The following is a 26,631-nucleotide window of genomic DNA, read 5'->3' on the forward strand; positions in this document are numbered from 1 at the left end:
CTGCACGCCGGGAGGGGATCTCTGTCCTCCCCCTCCTCCTCACCCCATGTATTGATACCTGGAGTGAGGCATCATAAAACTGGGAGCAGCCTTCCCCCTGGGCTGCTCCATGCTGTAATATTTGCTATTTGTTGCAGCATCTGTCAGTGGAGGACTGCCCCTTTAAATAGAGCGCCTCCAGCTGACAGATCTTACTGAGCATGCGCAGCCCACCCGACGCGCAGATCAGCAGTGGGGAACCCGGAGGAGCAGGTAAGTGCATCCAATTAGTGGATTGGATGCTACAATCGCGCGGGAAACTCACTAATTTCACTGGACGCGTTACTCACGCGCCCGATAACCCCCCCGCCGAGAACCCGCAGCCCTGCTAACATCGGGCCCTTGGACATTTTTTAAAAAACACTGAGCATTGCACAAGAATCCCCAGTGCACTACTGAGGGAGTGCTGCATTGTCTTTCTGGTAAGATGTTACATCAAGGTCTCATCTCCTTGTTCAGGCAGACTTGAAAGATCCTATGGTATTATTGGAAGTTTTGGATGTTGCCTTAAATATTTTCTCTGGTACAGCAGTGGTGGTCACTCCTGTAAGCAATCTGTGCATCTTACATTTAGGGGTGTGCACATACTGCACAATATCTAACCATTAGATAGCATAACTCAGGGGTGTAACAATAAAACATCCTTGTAATCTGAACTGGATATTTGTGTCTGTCACACATGACCCCACTTGCACCTCTCTAGCCTCATTCTACTAAATGTTTTCTCAGTCTGTCTTTGAAAAGACTAAATATAAATCATTAAGCCATTTTATTTTGCACACAACAAATTGACATACAGAGCAACCATTACAAATGGACTTACTTAATTCAATCAGAACAACCTGTCTTTGTGTAATAATACAAAATAAGGAACATTTCACCCTTCACCCAAATTAGTGACTAACACTTGTTATTGGGAGCTCATTGTTTTGGGGAGGGAAGGGAATATCCAGCACAGCTGCAGAAATTTAAACACCTGCAGCTGCAGTCATGTGAAGGGCAGGATTTTTTGGAGGTAGAGATTACTGGGCAAAGAACAATAGGCTAGCAGAGCCACTGTGGTTTAATGATGTCTCTGTAGAGATGTTGCTAGAGGTGGTATACTACTGTCTACATGGATGAGCTGCACAAATACTGTTCCAACCACCCAGAAGAGAGAGCTGCAAGTAAGGCCTCACCAGCTCAGCTAAAGAAACTATGTCCTCCATTACCTGCTCCTATGCAGCTGCACAAATTCTATATGCCACAAGTTGTTTCTTCCATCTTACAGTTCACTGATTGCTTGACATGCATGTCCATTCTGCAACATGCTAGTCTTTGCAGCAATAACTTTGACCTGTAACTATTCTCACACTCACATACCCATACAGCTTCGCTGTAAAAATTCTTCCACCTGAATATTGCTGCTTGCTGCATAGACATGTAATCACATCCATGCTGTGAGATGACTGGGTCCACTCCTTGTGTAAATACCTAATATTGAAAAACCTGCTGAAAATCTGAAAATGGTTGAAATTGCAATAAAAACATGACACGTAAATTGTAGAAAAAGGTGATTAATCCTAAAATATCTCACTTCCAAATACATTGACGTATACATAGACTGGCTGGTGATTCGATGTATATAGGCCAATGGTCAATAAGAATTTGTTGCTGCACTGAATGCTTCACCCTGCCTGCTTTTTTGACATCGTTATTTGGGATTGCAGAGGGTGGGGGCGACTAGAGGGACCACCTATTCACTTCCTTTATACTCTCCGGTCCAGTGATGTGCAACGTGACATCTTAAAATGCAATCAAGGGCTTAATGAAATCTGGTCCTCTACCAGTCTGCATTTGTTTTTTTTTGTTATGTGACGTCTTGGCCTGCAATCAGAGTTCCGAGGTTAGAAATGTCACTCTGTGGGTAATTTTAACTTTCGGCACTGGAAGTCAATGGAAAGGAAAATCGAGCAGGGTGTATAATGTGCAGCCGATCTGATATCGCTCATTTTACATCATTGCCGAAAGTTAAAATTACCCCCTATGTGTTCCTGACACGTCTAATCTGTCAACTCTGTTTGCAGGTCAAGATGTCACATAACAGAAGAGAGCAAATGCAGGCTGGAGAAGAGCCATGTTGCATTAAGGCCTTGAATTTTTCAAAGATGCCATCTAGCATATCATGAGGCCAGAGAGTGAGGGGGTAAAATCAAAGGCCTCTCCTCGCAACACAGGGACCGTACCATCCTTGTTCTTCCTCCTTATTGCACTCATTCATTCACTCGCCATCAGTATATACTCCCACAAATGCAGTATGACACAGATTATTCTCCTGCATTTAATAGTTGAACGGCTGTCATGCAGCCAGCATTCTAACATAGGTTATGATGGAGCTGTATAAAACACTGGTTAGGCCACAGCTGGAGTACTGTGTGCAGTTCTGGTCGCCGCACTACAGGAAGGATGTGATCGCTTTGGAGAGGGTGCAGAGGAGATTCACCAGGATGTTACCAGGGCTGGAGCGCTTCAGCTATGAAGAGAGACTGGGAAGATTGGGTTTGTTTTCCTTGGAGCAGAGGAGGCTGAGGGGGGACATGATTGAGGTGTACAAAATTATGAGGGGCACAGATAGGATGGAAACTAAGGAGCTTTTTCCCTTCGTTGAGGGTTCTATAACAAGGGGACATAGATTCAAGGTAAAAGGCGGGAGGTTTAGAGGGGATTTGAGAGAGAACTTTTTCACCCAGAGGGTGGTTGGAGTCTGGAACTCACTGTCTGAAGGGGTTGTGGAGGCAGGAACCCTCACAACATTCAAGAAGCATTTGGATGAGCACTTGAAATGCCATAGCATACAAGGCTACGGACCAAATACTGGAATATGGGATTAGAGTAGACAGGGCTTGATGGCCGGCGTGGACACGATGGGCCGAAGGGCCTCTATCCGTGCTGTATAACTCTATGACTCTATATGCTCCTCATCACTTTCTATAGGTGTGCCATAGGAAGTAGTGCCAGGTCCTAGTGCCTCCCAAGAAGTTAACAGTTTACATATAGAAACATAGAAAATAGGAGCAAGAGTAGGCTATTCGGCCCTTCAGTGCTGCTCCACCATTCAAACTGATCATGGCTGATCATCTAACTCAGTACCCTGTTCCCGCTTTTTCCCCAGATCCCTTTAGCATTAAGAGATATATTTATCTCCTTCTTGAATACATCTAACGACTTGGCCTCCACTGCCTTCTGTGGTAGAGAATTCCACAGGTTCACCACCGTCTGAGTGAAGAAATTTCTCCTCATCTCGGTTCTAAATGGCATACCCCGTATCCTGAGACTGTAACCCCTGGTTCTGGACTCCCCAGCCATCGGGAACGTCCTCCCTGCACACAATACTCCAGATGTGGTCTCACCAAGGCCCTGTATAACTGCAGTGAACATCCCTGCTCCTGTACTCAAATCCTCTTGCAATGAACGCCAACATACCATTCGCCTTCCTAACTGCTTGCTGCACCTGAATGCTCACTTTCAGCGACTGGTGTATAAGGACACCCAGGTCTCGTTGCACCTCCCCTTTTCCCAATCTATCACCATTCAGATAATAATCTGTCTTTCTGTTTTTACAACCAAAGTGGATAACCTCACATTTATCCACGTTATACTACATCTGCCATGTTCTTGCCCACTCACCCAACTTGTCTGAATCACATTGGAGCCTCTTTGCATCCTCCTCACAGCTCACATTCCACCCCAGCTTTGTGTCATCTGCAAACTTGGAAATATTACATTCCGTTCCCTCATCCAAATCATTGATATATATTGTGAATAGCTGGGGCCCAAGCACTAATGCCTGAGGTACCCCACTAATCACTGCCTGCCACCCAGAAAAAGACCCATTTATTCCTACTCTCTGTTTCCTGTCTATCAACCAATTCTCAATCCATGCCAGTATATTCCCCCCCAATACCATGTGCTTTAATTTTGAACACTAACCTCTTGTGTGGGACCTTATCAAAAGCCTTCTGAAAATCCAAATACACCACATCCACTGGTTCTCCCCTATCTATTCTACTAGCTACATCCTCAAAAAAACTCCAGTAGATTTGTTAAGCATGATTTCCCTTTCATAAACCCATGCTGACTTTGTCCAATCCTGTTAATGCCTTCCAAGTGTTCTGTTATCACATCCTTTATAATAGACTCTAGCATTTTCCCCACTACTGATGTTAGGCTAACTGGTCTGTAATTCTGTTTTTTTCTCTCCCTCTTTTTTTAAATAGTGGGGTTACATTTGCCACCCTCCAATCTGTAGGAACTGTTCCAGAGTCTATAGAATTTTGGAAGATGATTACCAATGCATCCACTATTTCCAGGGCCACTTCCTTTAGTACTCTGGGATGTAGATTATCAGGCCCTGGGGATTTGTCAGCCTTTAGCCCCATTAATTTCCCTAACACTTTTTTTTTTACTAATACTGATTTCCTTCAGTTCCTCCCTCTCACTAGACCCTTGGTTCCCTAACATTTCTGGGAGTATGTGTTTAATTGTTCTGCCATTTCTTTGTTCCCCATTATGATTTTCCCCATTTCTGACCATAAGGGACCTACATTTGTCTTCACTAATCTTTTTCTCTTGACATATTGATAGAAGCTTTTACAGTCTGTTTTTATGTTCCCTGCTAGTTTACTCTCATACTCTATTTTTCCCCTCTTAATCAATCTCTTTGTTCTCCTTTGCTAATTCTAAACTGCTCCCAATCCTCAGGCTTGCCGCTTTTTCTGGCAATTTTATATGTCTCCTCTTTGGATCTAATACTTTCCCTAATTTCTTTTGTAAGCCACGGTTGAGCCACCTTTCCTGTTTTATTTTTGCGCCAGACAGGAATGAATAATTGTTGTAATTCCTGCACACGTTCTTTAACTATTAGCCATTGCCTATCCACCGTCATCCCTTTTAGTAAAGTTCCCCAATCTATAATCGTCAACTCACACCTCATACTTTCGTAATTTCCTTTATTTAGATTCAGGACCCTAATTTTGGATTCGACTACTTCACTCTCCATGTTAATGAGGAATTCTATCATGTTATGGTCGCTCTTCCCTACGGGACCCTGCACAACAAGATTGTTAATTAATCCTTTCTCATTGCACAATACCCAGTCCAGGATCTCCTCTTCTCTAGTTGGTTCCTCAACGTATGGGTCTAGAAATCCATCACGTACACACTCCAGGAATTCCTCCCCTACAGTATTATTGCTAATTTGGTTTGACCAATCTATATGTAAATTAAAGTCACCCATGATTATAGTATTACCCTTCTTGCGTGCATCTCTAATTTCTTGTTTAATGCCCTCCCCTACATCTCCACTACTGTTTGGGGGGCCTATGGACAACCCCCACCAATGTTTTCTGCCCCTTGGTGTTTCTTAGCTCCACCCATACAGATTCCACATCGTGATTTTCCGACCCAATATCCTTCCTCACTATTGCATTGATTTCCTCCTTTACTAGCAATGCTACCCCACCTCCTTTCTCTTCTCTTTTTGCCTGTCCTTCCTAAATATTGAATACCCCTGGATGTTCAGTTCCCATCCTTGGTCACCCTGCAGCCATGTCTCCGTATTCGCAACTATATCATACCCATTAATATCTATCTGCATTGTTAATTCATCTACCTTGTTGCGAATGCTCCGCGCATTAAAACACAATGCCTTTAGACTTGTCTTTTTAAGGTTGCTAGTCATCTTAGTATTATTTTGCACTATGGCCCTATTTGTTTTTCGCCCTTGTTTTCTCTGCCTTCCACTATTGCTTCTTTTGTTTCTATCCTTGTTGCTCCTTCCTCTGTCTCCCTGCTCAGGTTCCCATCCCCCTGCCATTCTAGTTTAAACCTTCCTCAACAGCACTAGCAAACACCGCCACGAGGACATTGGTCCCGGTCCTGCTCGGGTGTGACCCATCCCGCTTGTACAGGTCCCCTTTCCCCAGAACCGGTCCCAATGTCCCAGGAATCTAAATCCCTCCTAAATCTAAGTCACACAACTTGTGTCATTCAGGTGCAATCTCCAGCACGGGTATATCCACCTCAGGGGATTTAGATAGTGAGTACAGAAGGGTGCACAGAGTGATTCGTAAAGTATGAGTGAGGAGCAGGACCCATTTTCCAGCAGACCGACTCGTGTCTGTCTCAGCTGTTGAGCCTTTGGAATCTGATCTTCCAGGTCCTGATTTTAAAAGAAGGATGCTGTCAGAGCAGCACAGTTTTCTGCAGTCACATCACAGGATGTGCCAAGCACCTTTGTTTATTACATTATGAGGGCAAGTGTGGAAGAGTCCCCTCCATGCATCTGTGTAATCATGCATGACAACTTCTTGTCACTGCAGTCTACCGCATGAATGTGCCAACTGTAAGGACACCTGCAGGAGCCCCCAATGCCCGATGCTGTAAGCCCAATCAAAGTATAAACAAAAAACAGAAAACTGCAGATGCTGGAAACACTCAGCAGGTCAGTCAGCATCTATGTAGAGAACAGACAAACTGAAGTTTTAGGTATGGTCCCTTCAGCTGTGGGTCTGATGAACGGTTCACATCTGAAATGTTAACTTGTCTGTTCTCTCTACAAATGCTGACTGACCTGAGTGTTTCCAGCATTTTCTGTTTTTGTCCCAGTCAGGGTATCCATTGTGAACACTCAGGCTGCTGCTATAGAAGCTTTGTGTTCCAATCCACAAGAGGCTCTTTGCCTGGCTTCAGCATGTTGGAAGACTGGTTGGAGAGTACTACTATGCAGAGCTTCACTGTCACCTTAGCTGCACTCTGCTCTGCACCACCAAATTGTGACAAAATACCACAGAGGACTCTAGTCCTGATAGGACAAAAATAATAAAGTTGTTATGCAGAACTTTGAGGCACTTCAAAAAAAAAAGTCCTCTACCTAATTAACTTTGAGGGTGACTATCCTTTCCCATTGTAATAGCAGAATATGACAAAAAACTGTGCCAGAAGTCTCACTATTCATTTATTTAAAATGCGAGTGTGAATAGAACTGGCACCAAGCTATATCAAATAGCAAGATTGACTCTGAGAATATAAGCAAACTCTTGGTACTACTACGAACAGCAATTACTAAATTAAACCCACTCCCTGTCAGCAATCTTTCAAAACTGGGAAGAGTTAGACAGACAGCATCTGCTGACTAGCACCAGTAATTAAATCTTCCTGCAAAGCAGAAAGGTTTGCTGCCAAAATTGAAGCTTTCTTACATATTTTCTACTATTTCTGCTTAGCCCAAAAATGTACCTCCTGAAAGTGAAGATCTCGATTTGCCAGCTATATACATTAATGTTTTGCACAAAACTGCTATTATTTACAATTTTGAGGAATTCGCATTGGAATTAACAATACCCCTTTTCTCAATTGTGTATGTTCACAGGTCTGCAAGGGATGACTCAAAATGTAATTTCCTTCAGCATTCACTTTTCCCTCTACAATTTTACTGCACCGCTCCTGAAGCTGCTGACTTATGCTGACTCATGGCTCCACAGGAGCCAACCGCCCTTCTGTATCTTGTTGAAGTGGCTATTTTTCACCTGAAAGCCTAGACATTGCAGACTATTCAACAATGAGAAGCATCACTGCTAAACCCAGTTCCGATCCTTATTTTCCAGCAGGAATCACTAGCTAGCAATTCACAGCCAGAACCCTGACTGATTTACCCTCCTCTAAGTCCAGGGGTACTGAGGCCAATTGTAGCACTCTGACCACCCATCAGCTATCTCTGCACAGACAGGCGATGAATCGTGTGATCTTCCTGGTCTTTAAAGCACAATTCCACATTAGGGAGTGAGCCAAGAGGGAAGCTCCATTCCTTTTTTTAACAACTTCTGTACTTTTTTTCCAGACTGTCTTCCATCGTGCTCTGGAAGCAGCTTGAATTACTTCGTCTCTGTACTTGAAGATTCACCCATGCCTCCCTCACCCACAGTCAGCCATCTTTCTTGTTAACAGCTTGCTTTGCCACTCTTCTGTATCAGGAGTCTCCTTAGAACTATCAGTCAGTGAAGGTATGAAGGACAATGTAGGCAATTTTAAGGAGATGCTGGCTGTGTAGCACAGAAATAACAGATTTTGGGTTTTCTCTTGATTCTTTTCCACCTGCATGTGATAATTTATGTGAACAAGGAGTTGCGCCTTTCAACTCCAGCAAATAGCACATACGTTGACTTTTGCCCAATGTTGGTTCGAGATGAGAGGCACTCCCCTGCAGTGCATGCTGTTACTACTTAATAAAAATGTAGATAAAATAGTCCAGTATCCCTGTACTAATTTCTTGGCTTCTCCCAAGGATGGTCCTTTCCGCTATAGAATCATAGAGTCATAGAGTTATACAGCACGGATAGAGGCCCTTCGGCCCATCGTGTCCGCGCCGGCCATCAGCCCTGTCTACTCTAATCCCATATTCCAGTATTTGGTCCGTAGCCTTGTATGCTATGGCATTTCAAGTGCTCATCCAAATGCTTCTTGAATGTTGTGAGGGTTCCTGCCTCCACAACCCTTTCAGACAGTGAGTTCCAGACTCCAACCACCCTCTGGGTGAAAAAGTTCTTTCTCAAATCCCCTCTAAACCTCCCGCCTTTTACCTTGAATCTATGTCCCCTTGTTATAGAACCCTCAACGAAGGGAAAAAGCTCCTTAGTATCCATCCTATCTGTGCCCCTCATAATTTTGTACACCTCAATCATGTCCCCCCTCAGCCTCCTCTGCTCCAAGGAAAACAAACCCAATCTTCCCAGTCTCTCTTCATAGCTGAAGCGCTCCAGCCCTGGTAACATCCTGGTGAATCTCCTCTGCACCCTCTCCAAAGCGATCACATCCTTCCTGTAGTGTGGCGACCAGAACTGCACACAGTACTCCAGCTGTGGCCTAACCAGTGTTTTATACAGCTCCATCATAACCTCCTTGCTCTTATATTCTATGCCTCGGCTAATAAAGGCAAGTATCCCATATGCCTTCTTTACCACCTTATCTACCTGTTCCGCCGCCTTCAGGGATCTGTGAACTTGCACACCAAGATCCCTCTAATTTGGCATGGCTTTCAAAGCGAGTGCAGTGGCAGCTAGGTAGACTCTTGCTACAGGGAAGAAGCAGAGCAAATTGCTGGTGAAAAGTGAGACTGAAAAGAAACTAAGGAATAGTTGGGGATACCCAAACAAAAGGGTGGGTAGCTGGAAGGGGAAGGACTTGGAGGGCAACCGACTACAAATAAAGAGAGAAGTTGAGGCAATTTCTGGTGGGGGGGGGGTGTGCCTTTGCTGGCAGACGAGGCGGGATGAAGAGAGCCAACTGTTTTGGGGACTTGTGTTTCTAGTTATACGCTGTGAGTTTAGATTAATTGACGACGGGAGAGGAAGAATTACTCAGGAAATAGTATAAAGTGTTGAAATGGCACACGGACACACATGTTTTGTACTCTGCTGGTACTCCTTGGTACTACTAATTTACAGTTCCACAAAACATTTAGTGATGTTCTCAATAATGTTAAGCAATGTGTTGGATGAAACTGACACATTTAAGTATTAGTAAGAACAGCATGATATTCTTCAGAAATCAACTAATTAACGTGTTCATTAATAATAATATATGCATCATCTAGATGAAAGGTTAATTGCCAGTATCTTTTCAGCTAACAGATTCTTTTCTGCTGGAACAAGACTAGGTTTTGATTAATCAAATATACAAATATTTTTAATTTCCACTGTCTTGTCAATTTTCACAGTTCAGTGAGTCAATACAGGATATGTTATTTGTGACTGAGTTTCTGTGCCATGTACAGTGGGGTCTCATGAATATGAAAGATTCATAATTCCTAAGTGGCTGCAGTGAAGGAAGGCCTGGAACTTTCTGTAACTGAGACATTATGAATATTCCACTATCTAGTAGATACATCTTTCATTGCACAACATCATATGCTACCATCGACGATCGTGTGAATTGGCACATTTGAAATAAATCAATAGTGCCACCCATGCAGAGCAACAATTTATAGAGCCTTTAATGTAGTAAACATTCCAAAATGTTTCACAGAGGCATAATAAAAAAAATGGATACTAAGTTGAAGGAGGAGATATTAGATGGGATTACTAAAAGCTTGGTCAAAGAGGTGAGTTTTAAGGATGGAGGAGAGGGTGGAGCGGCAGAGAGGCTTAGGGAGGGAATTTGTGTGTGGCGCCTAGATGGCTGAAGGGATAGCCACCATTGGTGGGGCAAGGGGGGAGGGGGATGCACAGGAAACTAGAGTCAGATTAAGAGAGTGGGGGGGAAGGGTGGAGTTGTAGGGCTGGTGTAAGTCACAGAGTTAGAGGGGTAAATTGAATGCCAAGGTTGCAAACAGTCTGGTTCAGCCTGCAACAGTGACCAGGAGGATATGGAATCAGTGGCAAGGGTACAGAGTTTGTGACAGCAGCCGAAGACAATGGCTTTGGTCAACCCAATGTTTAGCTGGAGGAAATTATGGCTCATCCACGACTGGATATCAGACAAACAGTGTAACAACACAGAGGCAGTGGAGGGGTCAAGAGAGATGGTGGAGAAGTAGACCTGGGTGTCTTCAGTGTGCATATGGAGCTAACCCCATTTCTGTAGATGATGTCGCCAAGGGGCAGCATGTAGATGAGGAAGAGGACAGAGCCATGGATAGATTCTTGGTGGACTCTGGAGGTAACAGATTAGGGACGGGTAGAGAAGCTATTGCTGGTGGTGCTCTGCCTACAACAAGTTTAAATAAGATAGTAATATTACTCAAATAAGATGATAAAATCAATATTACAGAAACAATGTTTAGTAAAATTTATTAAAGTATTTAAACTAATCTCAAATAGGGGCATGCTTTTAAAGAACTATACCCAAATGAATAGAATTTCCCATTCGCAATAACTTATTGAGAAGCTTGCAGCAATGATATTTTTAACACTTATCAAAGCTAGCGATGATATTTGCTGCTCCCATTAAAAATTCACCCAAAGTCAAACAACAGCCCCATATAAAATTAAAACAGTATATAGTATGAAAAGTACCTAATAGCAGGCAATGATTTCAAGGCTGTAATTTAATGATGGGTTTCAAATTATAGTTATTAACTGCTTGAACTTTATTCTGATGGTTTATAACATTATAAATGTTATCTGTATCCTTCAATTAGAACATTGCCTTGCAATCATTCCCAGGTATCAATTATTTTCTATCTAACTGTTCTGCTGGCAGTTTTCTATGTCTACATTTGTGCAAAAAGAATAAAAACATTTTCAATCAATAGTCTTTGCTGCTCTTCTAAGCCTAAAGACCCACAAAACAGGAGAACTTCAACAGAGACCTTAAAGGGGCATTTAGTCACCACAGTAGGGAGTTTTTATGCAAGTTGATTTCCAGAAACTACACCAAAGTTCACTATGTTGTAATGAGGACAAATTTGTGCAGTAGTGTGGCCTTTTTTGATTTCTTTGTAAACATAGCTGCAGAGAGGGTTATGCCATTCCATCACTCATGACATAATTGCACATTGCTCTGTTTTCAAATCAAATAAAGTGAACAGGAAGATACTTTGTCATGCAAAAATGCCTTTAACAATGTTTCTAAATGCAGAAATTTAGTGAATAATGAACCTCAAACATAGATTCACAACTGTTAGAACTTCAGAATGTAAGAAAGTATTTGACAAGTAGAAGCCATTTATCCCATCAAACCCACTCTTTTGAGGGGACTGCATTAAATCTGCTTGGCCCTGGACTCTCCTCAACTTATTTAATCTGCTGAGGAAGATAAATTACTAAATGGAAAATCTTCAAGAAGAGATAAGCACCAAAAAAGTCTAAAAATCAATCTGCTAGGAATTGTCCTTATTTTTTCAGTTATTCCCTGCCCCTCTCCCAGACAGTGATCATTTTTATGCTCCCTTCCCACTAAATGTTCTGCCGATGCCATTAGTAAGCAGCTCCTGAAGGAATCTTGTGGGTTGGTGTCCATCACTAACCTGATTGAAGTGCTTCAGTTGGAACAACCAGTACTGAGTACAATAGCCTCCAGTTGATCCTAACTTCTTACTAGATCAGGCATCTCCAAATCTCAACAAGAAGGACAAACCATGGGACTTTTTAATATAACTGCTTCCTTGTGAACCCACAACTCATAGAAATATTGAAAATTTATGGCACAGAAGGAGGCCATTCGGCCCATCATGTCTGCGCCGGCCAAAAATGAGCCACCCAGCCTAATCCCCCTTTCCAGCACTTGGTCCGTAGCCCTGTAGGTCACGGCACTTCAGATGCACGTCCATGTACTTTTTAAATGAGTTGAGGGTTTCTGCCTCTACCACCCTTTCAGACAGTGAGTTCCAGACCCCCTCCACCCTCTGGGTGAAAACATTTTTCCTCAGCTCCCCTCTAATCCTTCTACCAATCACTTTAAATCTATGCCCCCTGGTTATTGACCTCTCTGCTAATGGAAATAGGTCCTTCCTACCCACTCTATCTAGGCCCTTCATAATTTTGTACACTCATTTAAATCCAAAGAGAACAACCCCAGCCTGTCCAATTTTTCCTCATAGCTAAAATTCTCCAGTCCTGGCAACATCCCTGTAAATCTCCTCTGTACTCTCTCTAGTGCAGTTACATCCTTCTTGTGATGTGGTGACCAGAACTGTATGCAGTACTCAAGCTGTGGCTAACTAGTGTTTTATACAGTTCCAGCATAACCTCCCTGCTCTAATATTCTATGCCTCGGTTAATAAAGGAAAGTATTCCATATGCCTTCTTAACCACCTTATCTATCTGTCCTGCTACCTTCAGGCATCTGTGGACGTGCACTCCAAGGTCCCTCACCTTCTCTACACCTTTCAGTATCCTCCCATTTATTGCACGCTCTTTTGCCTTGTTTGCCCTCCTCAAATACGTTACCTCACACTTCCCTAGATTGAATTCCATTTGCCACTTTTCTGCCCATCTGACCAGTCCATTGATATCTTCCTGCAGTCTACAGCTTTCCTCCTCACTATCGACCACACGGCCAATTTTTGTATCATCTGTAAACTTCTTAATCATGCCCCCTACATTTAAGTCCAATTCACTAATATATATTACAAAAAGCAAGCGACCTAGAACTGAGCCCTGTGGAACCCCACTGGAAACAGCCTTCCAGTCACAAAAACATCCGTCGCCCATTACCCTTTGCTTCCTGTCACTGAGCCAATTTTGGATCCAAATTGCCACTTTCCCTTGGATCCCATGGGTTTTTAACTTTTTTGACCAGTCTGCCATGTGGGACCTTGTCTAAAGCCTTGCTAAAATCCATGTAGACTACATCAAATGCACTACCCTCATCGACCCTCCTTGTTACCTCCTCAAAAAATTCAATCAAGTTAGTCAGACACGACCTTTCCTTAACAAATCCATGTTTGTTCGTACTACAGGAATGACTTCTGGGTATTGGAGGGGCGCAAATAGACGACCATCCATTGGTGGAGGCAAAATTAAAAGAATAATTGTTTCTACCAGGAACGAGATTCTTTATCTTTTTTATACTATATAGATGGGGCACCACATTGTGTTTAAGATATATTCTGTCCCACTTCGTGGGCTCTATTTTGAAATGGCGGTGGGTCGGCAGCAGGGGGGTGAAGATGCACAGACAAATCCGACGTGATCGTGATGTAATTGATGGTGATTAAAGTTGTTTCCAGGTTTCGTGCAGGCAGCCAGCCAGCTGATTGACAGGCTGGCTGCCGACAGGAGCTGCAAAGCGGTGGGCGGGCGGGCGGGCGAGAGAGAGACGTCATCCGGCGCTGGAACACAGAGTAGCGGGCGCTGATGATCGGGGTGGGGGGGAGTGGGGGAGATTGGAGAGGGACATCTGAGACGGAGACATCGGGGGGGGGGAAAGGGGGACATCGGACCACAGCAGGGTGGAAAGGTAGGTTTATTTTGTTTTTTTAACTTTGTGCAATGGTTTTTTATTTAATTTATTTTGTTTATTTTTGCCTGATCCGGCCCTTCACACCTGATTTCACCAGGCATGAATCAGAGGCCATGGGAAAGCCGCCCAAGTAAGTTTAAAATCTGTTTAACTATCTACTATGTCAGAAATAAATTACCATAAGTACTTCAATGAGGTACATTTGGTTCTTTAACTATCATCCCTCCGGCTTTAAATGCCAGCGGGACCTCCGCATTCGGGAAGCGCGCGCGTGCGCGCACACAGACACGTCTGTGGGAAACCCGGAAGTCAGCGGGTTGGGGCCGGCTTCCTCACCCGCTCGGGATTTTACCAATTTTCACAGCCTTCCTGCCCCCAACGCACCCATAATTTCATTTGAAAATTGGGGCCCATGTGTCATTGACCCAGACAGGAATCTGTTGTAGGTTACACACAGTGAGACCTATTTTTGGCCCGACGACAGTCCCTGATAAACAACTACATTCAAGAAACAAGTCTGTTTATGGGTTATTATTTAAACTGTATCAACGACCCATTGCAGGTAAGCAGATCTTATCTATACATGTTGACAACGAGACAAGTGGATGGAAAATACCAGCAAATACCTACTCTCAAAGCCAAATTATCTTTTTTTGGAAAAAAACTCAGTTCGGTTTTTGCACATCCTTGGTGTTGCAACATGTTTAATACATTGTTGCTACTGAAACTGTTCCAGAAATCATACATAGTAGAAGAGATGCCACTGAAACTCGTATAGCATCACATTTTCATTAGCAATGGCAAGACTGGTCAGCTGGGGTCAAAAAGATTCTGAAGGATTATAATTGTAAGCATAAAATAGGAAGAAAGACAACAATTCCACAAAATAACAACAGCTAAACCAGATGAAAATAATCTTCATGATGTATCCAAACAAATATAAGATAACCCATACTGTTGATGCAGATAAAACTATCTAACAAATAATCTTTACTTTTCAACACAGAATACCTTCCAGGCAAGAAAAGGTCACAAATCAGGAATGTGACAGGATCTTTGTTATGCTGTTGCTGCTAGCTGATAACTGAACTATCATCCAAATTAACAGCTGTTCCAATTTCCTCCCTTATTTTTAATTTGAGACAAGTAGTAACTGCTACAAGTAAGAGATTACATGGTTCATTAACATGTGTACGCAGAGCAACACCACAGCAATATAACTGGCTGGGTAATAGTGTACGCACTAATACTGCACAATAACTATGTCCAAACAGTGAGAAATGAGGAAACGAATTTAACATCTAGTTACCATTCACAACACCAACATCATTCTCCCAGATGAAAATTCCACACAAGATGTCAACATATTACAGAAAACTAACAAAACCATTTTTAAAATTTAAAGGGAAAGTCCAGGCTCTTTTTCATTTTTTGTTACTTCATCTACATAGAAAAATATGTTTGAAAACAAATATTTTCCTTTATTCTTAAATTTACTAACTTGGACAGATTTTTTTGCAGCATTTAGTCTTCAAAGGTTGATATCACAGCCAAAGGTTAGTAGTGTTACATCGTGATCTGAGGCCTAAGCATCACTCTCCATTTCTCTGCACCAATTGATGTATGTTCTCAGTAGATGGAAAACACACACTTTGAGACTTTCCATGCTGGATGAAATAATAATGGCCCCAAAATGTGTATAAATAGGTCCTGCTGTGGGAATCCATGCCAGGCAAGCAACCTGAATCCCTGAAGAATGGTGCTATTTTAAAAAAAAAATCTTTATCAGCCCCCTTACACTAGGGATTGCAGGAAATGTTGTCAGAGTTGGGGGAGGGAGGAGCGGGTCTAGAGATCCCTCCCAAACAGCAGGCAGATGTTGGATTCTATGGCTGCGTGGGACAGGCGAGTGCCGGAGATGCACCCGCAATGACGTTTGCATCTGCCTGCACCATACAAATTTAGGTCCCCCCACCCCCAACTGCGCTGACCTCTGATACTATAGCTGGGTAAATGCTGGAGGGCACCAGTGGGCACAATCCTGTCCAACCTCTGGGATCATGTCTCCTGGATTTTCGGGATCTTGTAGTTAGAAATCGGACAAGTGCTCTGCCGAACAGAAATAGCCTATAGTCTGAGATTTCCCTTTAACAGCAAACACCATTGTGGCACATAAACACTGACCGTATTTTGAAAATGGAGTTTTACTCTATAGTAAAGCAATAAGTAGTAAAAGCAAATTTTAAGATTTAATGTAGCATTCAGTAAAAAAATAACATTATAAGAGCAAAACTTTAAACTGAGGAATGTACAACATTGAAAAGTCAACTTACTCTCTTCCTCAGATTGCAGGTCAATATGAGGTTTCGTGAAAAAGAATTTGCAAATGCTGTATAGAATTCTAGGACTTTGAGTAAAGCTTCGCGCCGGATTATATGCAGGTCACAATAAGTCAGTGCCCGTACATTGGCACAGGCATGAGCCAAGGTGGTTTCCTTCCAGAAAATATCCCCGAATACATCCCCCTTCCCTGAAAAATATTTGGAAGGGAAACAGTTAGAAAAATGAATCATAATTTGACTATTTTTCAACAGGAGATTCATTGTGAGAGACTAATTTGTAATTGTGACTCTCCTGTGATGGATTCCCTCTCTTTGATGATGAGTGAGGGAAATGTCAAGCTGAGGCTAGGCAGTCCTACATGGGAAATGAAGAAAGAAATCAACAGCAAGTTCTCTGATCGGATGTGCTAGTGGCCTGGGGCTAGGTGTAGATTAGCTTCCCACTTTCTCAGCTAGGAAATGGTGCATTACACAGGCAAGTACAAAGAGAAGGAAATTTAAAAACTATAAAAATGAGGACCCTCCCCCACAAAAAAATCATTCTGGCTGAACAGTGTAAACTATCATCTGTCAGTTTAAAGTACATAGGATATAATTTCACACTAGAAAATCTCTGAATGTTCCTCAAAGTGATTTGCTGTTTTATAATAATAGGGGTGTTTATGACCTGTAGTGGATAAAATCAGGATTATTAATGTACAGTGACTGACTGCGTCCAATTATGTTTTTATTTTTGCTTTCTGGGATTTTTACAGGTGCTTTACAGGAACCAATTTTCACGACTATTATTTCATGAAAACCATTAATGAGTAACCTTCATTTTATATAAATTCCATTACTTACGTATTTAATTTTTATCCCTTACCATTTTTCAAGCTGAAAATATGCAGCAAGATATTTTCAAGATGCCAATCATACCACTTCTGATATTTGTAATGCTTAAAAAACTTGCCAATAGTGGAACTAGGTCCTACTGTCCTTATTGCATTGCTAATGCAGCCTCCACCCTCCATAAGCCAAGGAATTGTGTGCCATCTGTCCCTTTATCTGACTACATCTGTCAGTTTATTTTTCCCTCTTTGACAGCTGTTAGAAAATGTAGACATTCTAATTACTATCACAAAATATCTGTTTGCTTTCAAATTCATCTTTTAAGAAAAAAGAATTCAAATTAGGAAGAGGAAAGATTCTCTGTCACCTTTAATATATGTTGTGAAGTTTATAGAATGCAAACAAAGGCTGCAACAGGTGTGTAATTAGTCTGTTATGTCCTCTCACTTAAAATAAACTACCTGAATATAGCTTTTGAACTTTGTCCTCAAGCTTTTCTTCAAATAATTTTGAAAAATAACCACACACAAATGCTTGGAGGCTAAACAAAAACATCCAGCAGTTGAGCTGGACTAACTGTTGCGTGCATCCTGGAAGATATGCACACTGCACACGATCAGACTGCAAGATCTATACTTTAGTTAGCAGAGTCCAAGATCTGGACAATAATATCAAACCCAGACTTTTAGAAGAGTGAAGGCTTTTCAGTAATAAAAATGAAGATTCTAAAAGACACAAAAAATAATTCAATGGTTAAATTTAATAATGTCATTGTAAAATGTGATTATTTGCTATTTTTACTTTGTTTGAAACCTTATTTTGGACATTTAAAATTTCAGTTACTGTGGGGAAAAAATGGCATTGAATTTTTTTTCATAAATCAATTGAATCACTCAAAATGCTTTATCAACAAAATGTGATGGTGAAACATTTACATAAGTTTACATAGGATTTCCCATTATAAATATTGAGACAGCAAGTTTACATTGTAAATGCTGACATAAAAACATTACTCAAATCGTGACAACAGGAAATAAGGTTGGTGGACAGAAAGTGCATGAACTATGCAAGACTTTTACTATATACCTATATTCTTTCTGTATTAAAATAGATTTTATAAGGCACTGAATTACATCTGCATTCTAAATCACAATGCACATGTATGAGCATTTCATTTTAAAATAATTTTCCTCCCCTCTTTTACTCTCCCACCCACCCCACCCAACCCTCCACCAGATTGTCCTTTTTTGTTCAGAGAAAAATTAGATAGGGGTAGGATAGAGGACAGGGCCAGGCTCTCTCTTTTCTTTTAAGAAATACTATGTACATAAGCGAATGCAACGCACGTATGGATACGCAAACAGGAAATGGATCTGCTTGCACGTGCACACATCATTTTTTAAATGTAGTAAAAACTAGACATTCAATTATTGAAATGATAGGGTGGTAACCATTGAAATAGGCCAATAGTTCAAAATGGGATGGATGCTGCCTAACCTGAACTCTGACCAGACTACAGATCTACTAAAGATTATAAGATGGCAGATATGGAGTACATAAGAACATAAGAAACAGGAGCAGGAGTAGGCCATCTGGCCCCTCGAGCCTGCTCCACCATTCAATCAGATCATGGCTGATCTTCTACCTCAATGCCATTTTCCTGCACTACCCCATATCCCTTGATGCCTTTAATATCATTGAATGTACTCAATGACTGAGCCTCCACAGCCTTCTGAGGTGGAGAATTCCAAAGATTCACCACTCTTTGAGTGAAAAAATTTCTCCTCATCTCTGTCCTAAATGGCCTACCCTTTATTCTGAGACTGTGACCCCTGGTTCTAGACTCCCCAGCCAGGGAAACATCCTCCCTGCAGACAGGCTGCCAGATTAAACACACCTTTTTAACATCAGTTTTCCTTTGGTACCTGTAACTTTTAATTACTGCATATGTATGCATTTTTAAAAGGAGTGTGATATATATATATATATATATATATATATATATATTCACTGTTAAATGCTGAAGGCAAATTGCTTAATGAAGCACATCAGGATCAGTTCAAGATTCTGAACTATAATTAAATGTTCCATTATTATTGTTTTAGAGTATTGCAAAGGAAAGCGTTTGTGTTTGAAAATCTCACTTAATCACAGGACATTTATATAAATAGTCTCTTTCATTGCCTGTTATCCTTTTCACTGTGCCTGTGCTTGATTTGTAATTATATTCACATTGTTTAACAGACATGATTTTAGCTAAAAGACTCAGCTGGATAAAAACATTTTGTAAAAAGAAAGTAATTAAGACTATTTTACTTATTGGCATAAATATTAATAGAATCAGACTTATGGATCTCCTTCCTGCATGTTTTAATATGTTTACATTTTACAGAATAGGTGATTTCTCCTAGAAATGTGTGACTAGTCTTTTATCATTCTCATGCCTTTGAATGGGGCTTGTAGTTGGTAGTTGTTCTGCTGTCACTATTCCTAGGCAGATTATGCCATATGAGTCAATATCTTCCACCATTCTGCGCTATTGTTTCAATCTAAAGGCTCTACAGTTGCAGCAGTGCTATTTATAATTAATTTCAAGTATTATCACAGCTGCTATATGCCAGACTTAGGAGCTCCTTTATTCAAAATAAAAACAAGCTTTTTAAATTTAATTAAAAGACCTCATATATTTGAAACTGTTCCATGCTGAGGAATTTTGACTTAGCTCATATTATTCAAGAGGGATAAAAAAGAGATCTTTGTCTTGCATGCTAAAGAAAATGCAACTGGAGAAAACTACATTTGTGTTGTAATGCTTACTAACTACCCTTGTAATGCTTTTCTACATAAATTAGTTTGTAGAGTCCTTTTGCCCCTGAAAATATCAACCCAGTAAATTGTGATGGAAATTAGTCATTTGTCTGGATAGACACAGAATCGCCAATCAACCATAATTATTGAAGCAACATTTTACCTAAAGCTTTAAAATTATCATTACTATCTAATTGTTTCTTAGAGGCAATCTAGCTCATCCACCATTAAATACTGAACAGGTTTAACTATGCTCCAAACAAGCTCAAGCAAAAGGCAAATGTTGGAGTCATAGGGAGGAAGAGGGAACTTTTCTACACCTACCTGGGATTCAGTTCCACAGTGGGCAGTACAGTTTTGCTCTAAGTCAACAGGAATGCATAGTTTTTCAGCACAGATAAATACATCCAATATTGAGGACTTTGTAAATGTAGCTTGGAAAGAGGACTTGGTTTCTCATGTGGGAAAATGGTTATGTGGAATGTTTCACATTGGATTTTGAATGTCTGATTTTTTTTTTGAGTAAAAGGCTCACTAGAAAGAACTATGTTATCTTGGGTGGAGGGGGTCCAATATCTGGTAGTTAGAAGATTGAATTAGTTGACTTGATAACTGTTACATGGAATAGCAGTAACTCCTCTTTAATTACCTGTTTTGCTTACTTTTTGTTGAATACATGTGGAATTTATATATATTAATTGTTCCTTTTATGGATCGTAACTGTGTTTTGATTCATAATAAATTTTCAAGAGTGACAAAATTGGCAGAATTGTAGAAGTCGGTTGCCTACCTGGTTACTCTCTTGGCTGAAGAATACTGTGTGGCATAGGGATATGTAAATAAAAATAAATTAATGGTCAAATGGAGGGGGAGAAATCAATGCAAGGGCCACAAAATATGAGTAACAGTGGAACGACCTTTGAAAATTTTGTCAAAGCTCATATTGTTCAAGAAGGATAAGAAAGGATGACAAAAGTTGGGAAGTGGTGTCCCACAAGGATCGGTGCTGGGACCAGTGTTGTTCACAATTTACATTAATGATTTGGACTCCGGAATCTGAAGTACAATTTCAAAATTTGCGGACGACATCATTTGTTAATACAAAGGAAGTATGTGTCAAAATGCAAGAGGACATTAATAAACTTGCAGAATGGACATGTAATTGGCAAATTAATGTCAATATAGGTAAGTGTGAGGTGGTGCATTTTGGTAGGAAGAATAAGGAGGCCACGTATTGCTTGGATAATAAGTCTAAGTGGGGTAGAGGAGCAAAGGGATTTTGGGGTACAGATACACAAATCGCTAAAAGTAGCAACGCAGGTTAACAAGGCCATAAAAAAGGCAAACCAAGCACTGGGGTTCATTTCTAGAAGAATAGAATTAAAAAAGCAGAGAAGTTGTGTTAAACTTGTATAAAATCTTGGTTAGACCACACATGGAGTACTGTGAACAGTTCTGGTCTTCATATTATAAAAAGGATACATATGCATTGGAGAGGGTGCAAAAAACAATTCACAAGGATATCCTCTCATTTTAGGTATTATCCTTATCAGGAAAGGCTAAACAAGTTGGGGCTCTTTTCTCCAGAAATGGAAGGCTGAGGGGTAACCTGATAGAGACCTCTTAAGATAATGAACGGTTTTGATAGGGTAGACGTAGGAAAATGTTTCCAATTGTGGGGGAGACCAAAACTGGAAGTCATAAATATAAGATAGTCACTAATAAATCCAATAGGGAATTCAGGAGAAACATCTTTACCCAAAGAGTGGTAAGAAAGTGAAACCCACTCCCATAAGAAGCAGTTGAGGCAAATGGCATAGATGCAAAGGGATAAGCAAATAAGGGAGAAAGGAATAGAAGGATATGCTGATAGGGGTATATGAATAGAGTGGGAGGACGCTCGTGTGGAGCATAAATGCCGGCATAGACCAGTTGGGCCGATTGACCTGTTTCTGTGCTGTAGACGCGATGTAAAATAAGGGTTACTAAACTAAAATGGGCCATAGAATTTAGAACAGATGATTCATACCCCATCGTAAATAACAACTAAGGAAAAAAATAGCCTTTCTTAGCTTAGAAGACAACCATAGAGTTCCACATTCAGAGGATAATGAACTGTGATCTGAGGTTCGTTGAAGTCAATCCAATACAAATCGCAATTAATTTTGATTATCTTAAAAGGCACTGTCATCGAGCAGAAATGCCTGGCAGACCTTGCTTTGTTTAAAGAGGGAGAAGAGCCAGAAAACCATGCATCATTTTCTTCACGAAGATGTCACAGAAAAATTACGTGACAATGTTTTTATCATGATTTACATTAGTGCATGCTATATGGGTAGAAAACCAAAAAGTTTGAACACTTTCATTAAGAGAATGCCTCTTTCAGTCTTAATGAAACGCTCATAGCTTATATTAAAGGTGAGCCAGAGGAGAAATCAAAATCACGGTACCTAGAATGGCGACAACTTCATCATCCTGAATAACCTCCAGTGATCCAGAGACTACAAAGCAGAGTGCATCGACACTTTCTCCAGCATGATAGATTAGGTCACCTGGAGCGCAGTGTATAGTTTGGAACTCCACAGCCAGTGCTCGAAGGCAGCCATCACTGGCAAGCCGAAAAGCTGGATGCTCATTAAACACCTTTCGGTTCAAATGGACACAGATGTCAGCTCTCATGTCTTTGGGACAAATGGCGAGGACCTAGAGAGATTTAAAAAGAAAATGCTTAATCTTACACAGTACGCACAATTACACATTTCCATTTGAGCCACAGAAGAAAATGTAAATCAGAGGTTTTCATGTTCTGACACTTTATATTCCATACTTCTGGTTTGTGGACTCACTGAATAGAAACTTTGCCAAGGCTAATTGTGTGAGGACTTTGGTCTGAGTTTCAGAAACTATACATTTAAACAGGAAGACTAGATATTCTTTTTCTTCCAAATCTACACACCTACCTTAGTTGGAAACCTCAAAGTTGTTTAGTAAATTAGGTGAAGGTGCAGTGGATTTTAATTGGTCTATTGATCAGTGATTGTCATAGGAGTCTGTAATGAATAAAAATTGAATTTTCTGGCCGTCATGAATTCAGTTATTGGGGTAAAGAGGTTACTAATAGGTTATATTTTCCTTTGTGGGTAAAGTTCAATTTAAAATAGATGAGCGTAAACTGGTGAACAAGACCAGTCGAAAGTGACAACATAGTTTTGTTGTCACTTTATCTCTCTATTCAGGAGTTTACTCTCATGCTAAAAGTGTAGTTTGTTAAAAAGAAAGAAAAACTATTTTTTGAACACTATTAAACAAAAGAGCAATCAAGAGCAACTCTGGCAGCTTTACTCAGGGTCGGACACCTAGTAAAAGTGAATTCATTGACAGACATATCAGTTAATTTTTTTTCAATGAAGTGCATGATGCAAAAGTTTAAATTAAGCAATGACAGAAGAAGAAGTGAATTTAGATGGGTAGCAGCCACATTCCTCCACCCCCCCGCCCCCCCTACAAATAATTTCATTTAAGCTGTGATTTCCCAACTTTTGCAGGCAACTCATATACTAAAATGAATCAACTTATAGCTAACAAGTCAAACATGCTTAATATGGAGAAGATGAACATATATGGTGGATTAATTTATAAGTATCCTCAGTCTTTTAAAGTTATGAATAAAGTAAATAAAATATAGCCTCAAGTGAATGAACTTGTACGTTTATCAATTTTCCTGGTTTTGGGCAGTTGAAACATGTGAAAGCAGCTTTATTACAGGTGGGTCTTGATTGCCCAGTCCTTTATACTAACTGATTCAGATTGCACTGAAATTTTAGAAACAAAATTGATTTATTAAATCCTACAAAATATGAGTAATTAATCTCTTTACAAAAAATAACACAATACAGCCTTAAATGACATTCTGGTGGTGGTCAAGACTGCAGGGTATGAGAATCAAATTAAAGGATGTCAACACAAGTATCTAGAAGACAGTAGGCTGAAAGTCTTACATAAGTAATACAGTTTGCCCCATCACCCAAAGATCTAGGAGTATCCAGTCCTGCAAACAGTTACTGTAGTAAAAACTCTTCTGGCAGTCCCTGGGGTCGGATATTTGAACAAGTTGTATATTTTGTAAGATCTGTTTAAGTCTGACTCACTCTATTAGGCTAGATTATATTTTCAGTCAGTAAAGAAATCAATCCTTTCAATAAGCCGTTTACTTTATTGAGAACAATATTCACCATAATAATCTCACAGCCTAAGATTAAACAAGAACAGTTTACTGTTATTGTAGTGCAGGTATGAGTGTTAAGGCATGAGCAGTTGTGACTGTATGATCCCTTCTCTTTGAAGCTTTCTAAATGCATTCTTCTCCAGGCTGAAGCAGGTTCAAACTAAGGTTCCTTTAAAATTTTGCCCTGCTTCATGATATCTGTGGAGCACAATCAGGAAGGTTCTTAGTTCTTCTCTCTTTTCTCACAATTGTTAGAGTCCTCTTCTTCTTCTACCAGCTTCCATTAATGCTATTGAGCAACCTCACTATAGGCTGTGATATTTTTAAATGATGCTCAAAAATCAGTGAAACATTAAGACTGCCTCCATTTAAACCTTACGAAGCTCTAATTAATGGAATTACAAGTCTGAATTGTTCTCCACTTAACTGTACCACCCAATTTGGAGCTGTAGTGGGGGGGTGGGGGGGATTGTGTGGCAAAGACCTATACTGCATACCCATCCTAACCTAAGTTTTTCTCCCCTTACAAGGAAAGAAGGCCAACAGGCCATGTAAATGATGGTGAGGAGGCCGGATCTGGCAAACTGGTGGACTTCTCCACTTTCCACCGCTTATCTCTCCGACCCCAGGGACTGCCAGGAGAGTGGTAACGGTAGTCCCTGGGCCCATGGCAGAAGGCTTGCTGATGCCCCTTTTGGAAGGGGAGAGCTCGGGAGCAGTCACCTCTCCCTCTCCTCTGGCCTAACACCTTACCTGTTTCCGAGGCCTAAAATTGAAGTCACCCTCCTGATCTTCGGGGTGCTCTTCCCACCCTCCCCCCGCTTAAATTTGGCCTCCTTTCTGGCACTGCAGCAGCAGTCCTACACCATTTACCACCTGCATTTACTCCCTCAGCAATGGCGGGTTCCCTCTGGGAGCCTGCCTAGCATCGAGAATGAGCCCCAATCCAGGAAAATAGGCCGGGATCACAGCAGGATCGGGGTGTAAGTCCCAATCCAAACCTCCTCTAGCGGGAGGGAAATACAGCTCATATACATTTCTGAATGAACGGCGCTGACTTTGCCACACTGTCTTTTATTAAAAGGAATCTTCAACACTTAGCTGCAGAGTTTCTCTTTTATAGTTAATGTTCCCGTTCACACTCTAAATATTTATTCTCAAACTAAATTTTTTGGTTCTTCTGTCAAGAAGTTAATAATAATACAGATGTTTAATGTTACCATTACATTGGGCCAGAATTGGCTGTAGCAGGGTATCTATCAGTATCTGCCGTTAGTTAGACTTGCCCCGCACCGTTCAGCTCAAAAAAACTTTTGCCCACAAAGTTGCTGAAAGTGCGAGCTGATAATGGCGTAGTGAGGGAAACAGGGCATCTGAGACCTGAGTGAACAGGGCAAGCAACTGTGTATCTCTTTAACCAATCAGATTTAAGGATTGGGAAATAAACACAGGAAGGACTGAGAAGGAGGGTGAATTAAGGGGGGAGGAATTCAATGTCAAATCAGGCAATTAACAGAAAAAGAAATAGAGAGGGAAAGAAAGATTGGATTAAGAGAGAGAGAGAAAAGTGAGAAAAAAATTGTAAAAACTTTTAATTTGACATTTTTAAAATCTCCCCGAAAAATTCAAAACCTGAAGGAATGAGATTCCACACTTGTAATCGTTAATTTTCGATGCCAGAGAAGTTGATTGACAGTCATTAACACTTATCACGTCGTTAAAAGGATACTTATGCTTGACTAACTTTCTGGGGCGTTTAATGGGCAAATACACAGGGAGGTACGAGCGAGGTGCCGTTTTTGCGAAGCTAACAGCGGAGTGGCGTAATTTAGGCAACAACTTCTGGATATTCACATTTAACCATTTACCCATCAATAATGGTGAGCACCATTAACCTTGTTTTGAAAGCAAATTCTGGCACAATGTGTTGGGTTGTTAGTTTGTAAAGTCCGTTGGTTACAAAACATTAAGTGTTGCCCTTTCAATAGGTGCTACTGCCCAAAGTTTAGAATCATAGAAATTTCAGCATTAAAAGAGGCCATTTGACTCATCATGGCTGTGGTAATGCTAACTCCACAATGGAGTTACTTACTATTTTCCTTGTGTTTCCTTGCTTGTCCCCCATTTAGAATAAACCAAACTAAAACCTTGTGTAAATTTAATTTAATTGATTACTGTGAAAACACAAAGGGCCAGAATTTACTGTCAAAATAACGGTGAGACTAAGAGTGGTCACCATTTTTTGTGCGCAAATCAGACAGCAACTTCAGGTGAGGGCAGATGTGCAGTTAAACACAAAAATCCGGAAGTTGCTGTCCGAGATGAGCCATTCTGCCGTCAGCTTCGCGAAAACGGCATCTTGCTGTGTGACTCATTCAAATACATTGAACGGCGTGTGGTTCCTGTACTGAAGTGGTAGATATGAACTAAACTTGCCACAGGAAGTAA

General features: G+C 40.9%; 1 protein-coding gene across 1 annotated transcript in view; it reads right to left on the reverse strand.

Moving 5' to 3' along the window:
* kcnh5b (potassium voltage-gated channel, subfamily H (eag-related), member 5b) overlaps positions 1-26,631 on the reverse strand; it is a 236,730-nt gene that overhangs the window by 72,647 nt on the left and 137,452 nt on the right. Inside the window, exons 9-10 of the mRNA XM_067991044.1 lie at positions 22,409-22,661; positions 16,311-16,507 (exon numbers count right to left, since the gene is read on the reverse strand). Coding sequence (XP_067847145.1) covers positions 16,311-16,507; positions 22,409-22,661 — 450 coding nt within the window. The remainder of the gene's footprint in view (positions 1-16,310; positions 16,508-22,408; positions 22,662-26,631) is intronic.

Source organism: Heptranchias perlo, chromosome 10 (assembly GCF_035084215.1).
Source record: "Heptranchias perlo isolate sHepPer1 chromosome 10, sHepPer1.hap1, whole genome shotgun sequence".
Lineage (NCBI taxonomy): Eukaryota > Metazoa > Chordata > Chondrichthyes > Hexanchiformes > Hexanchidae > Heptranchias > Heptranchias perlo.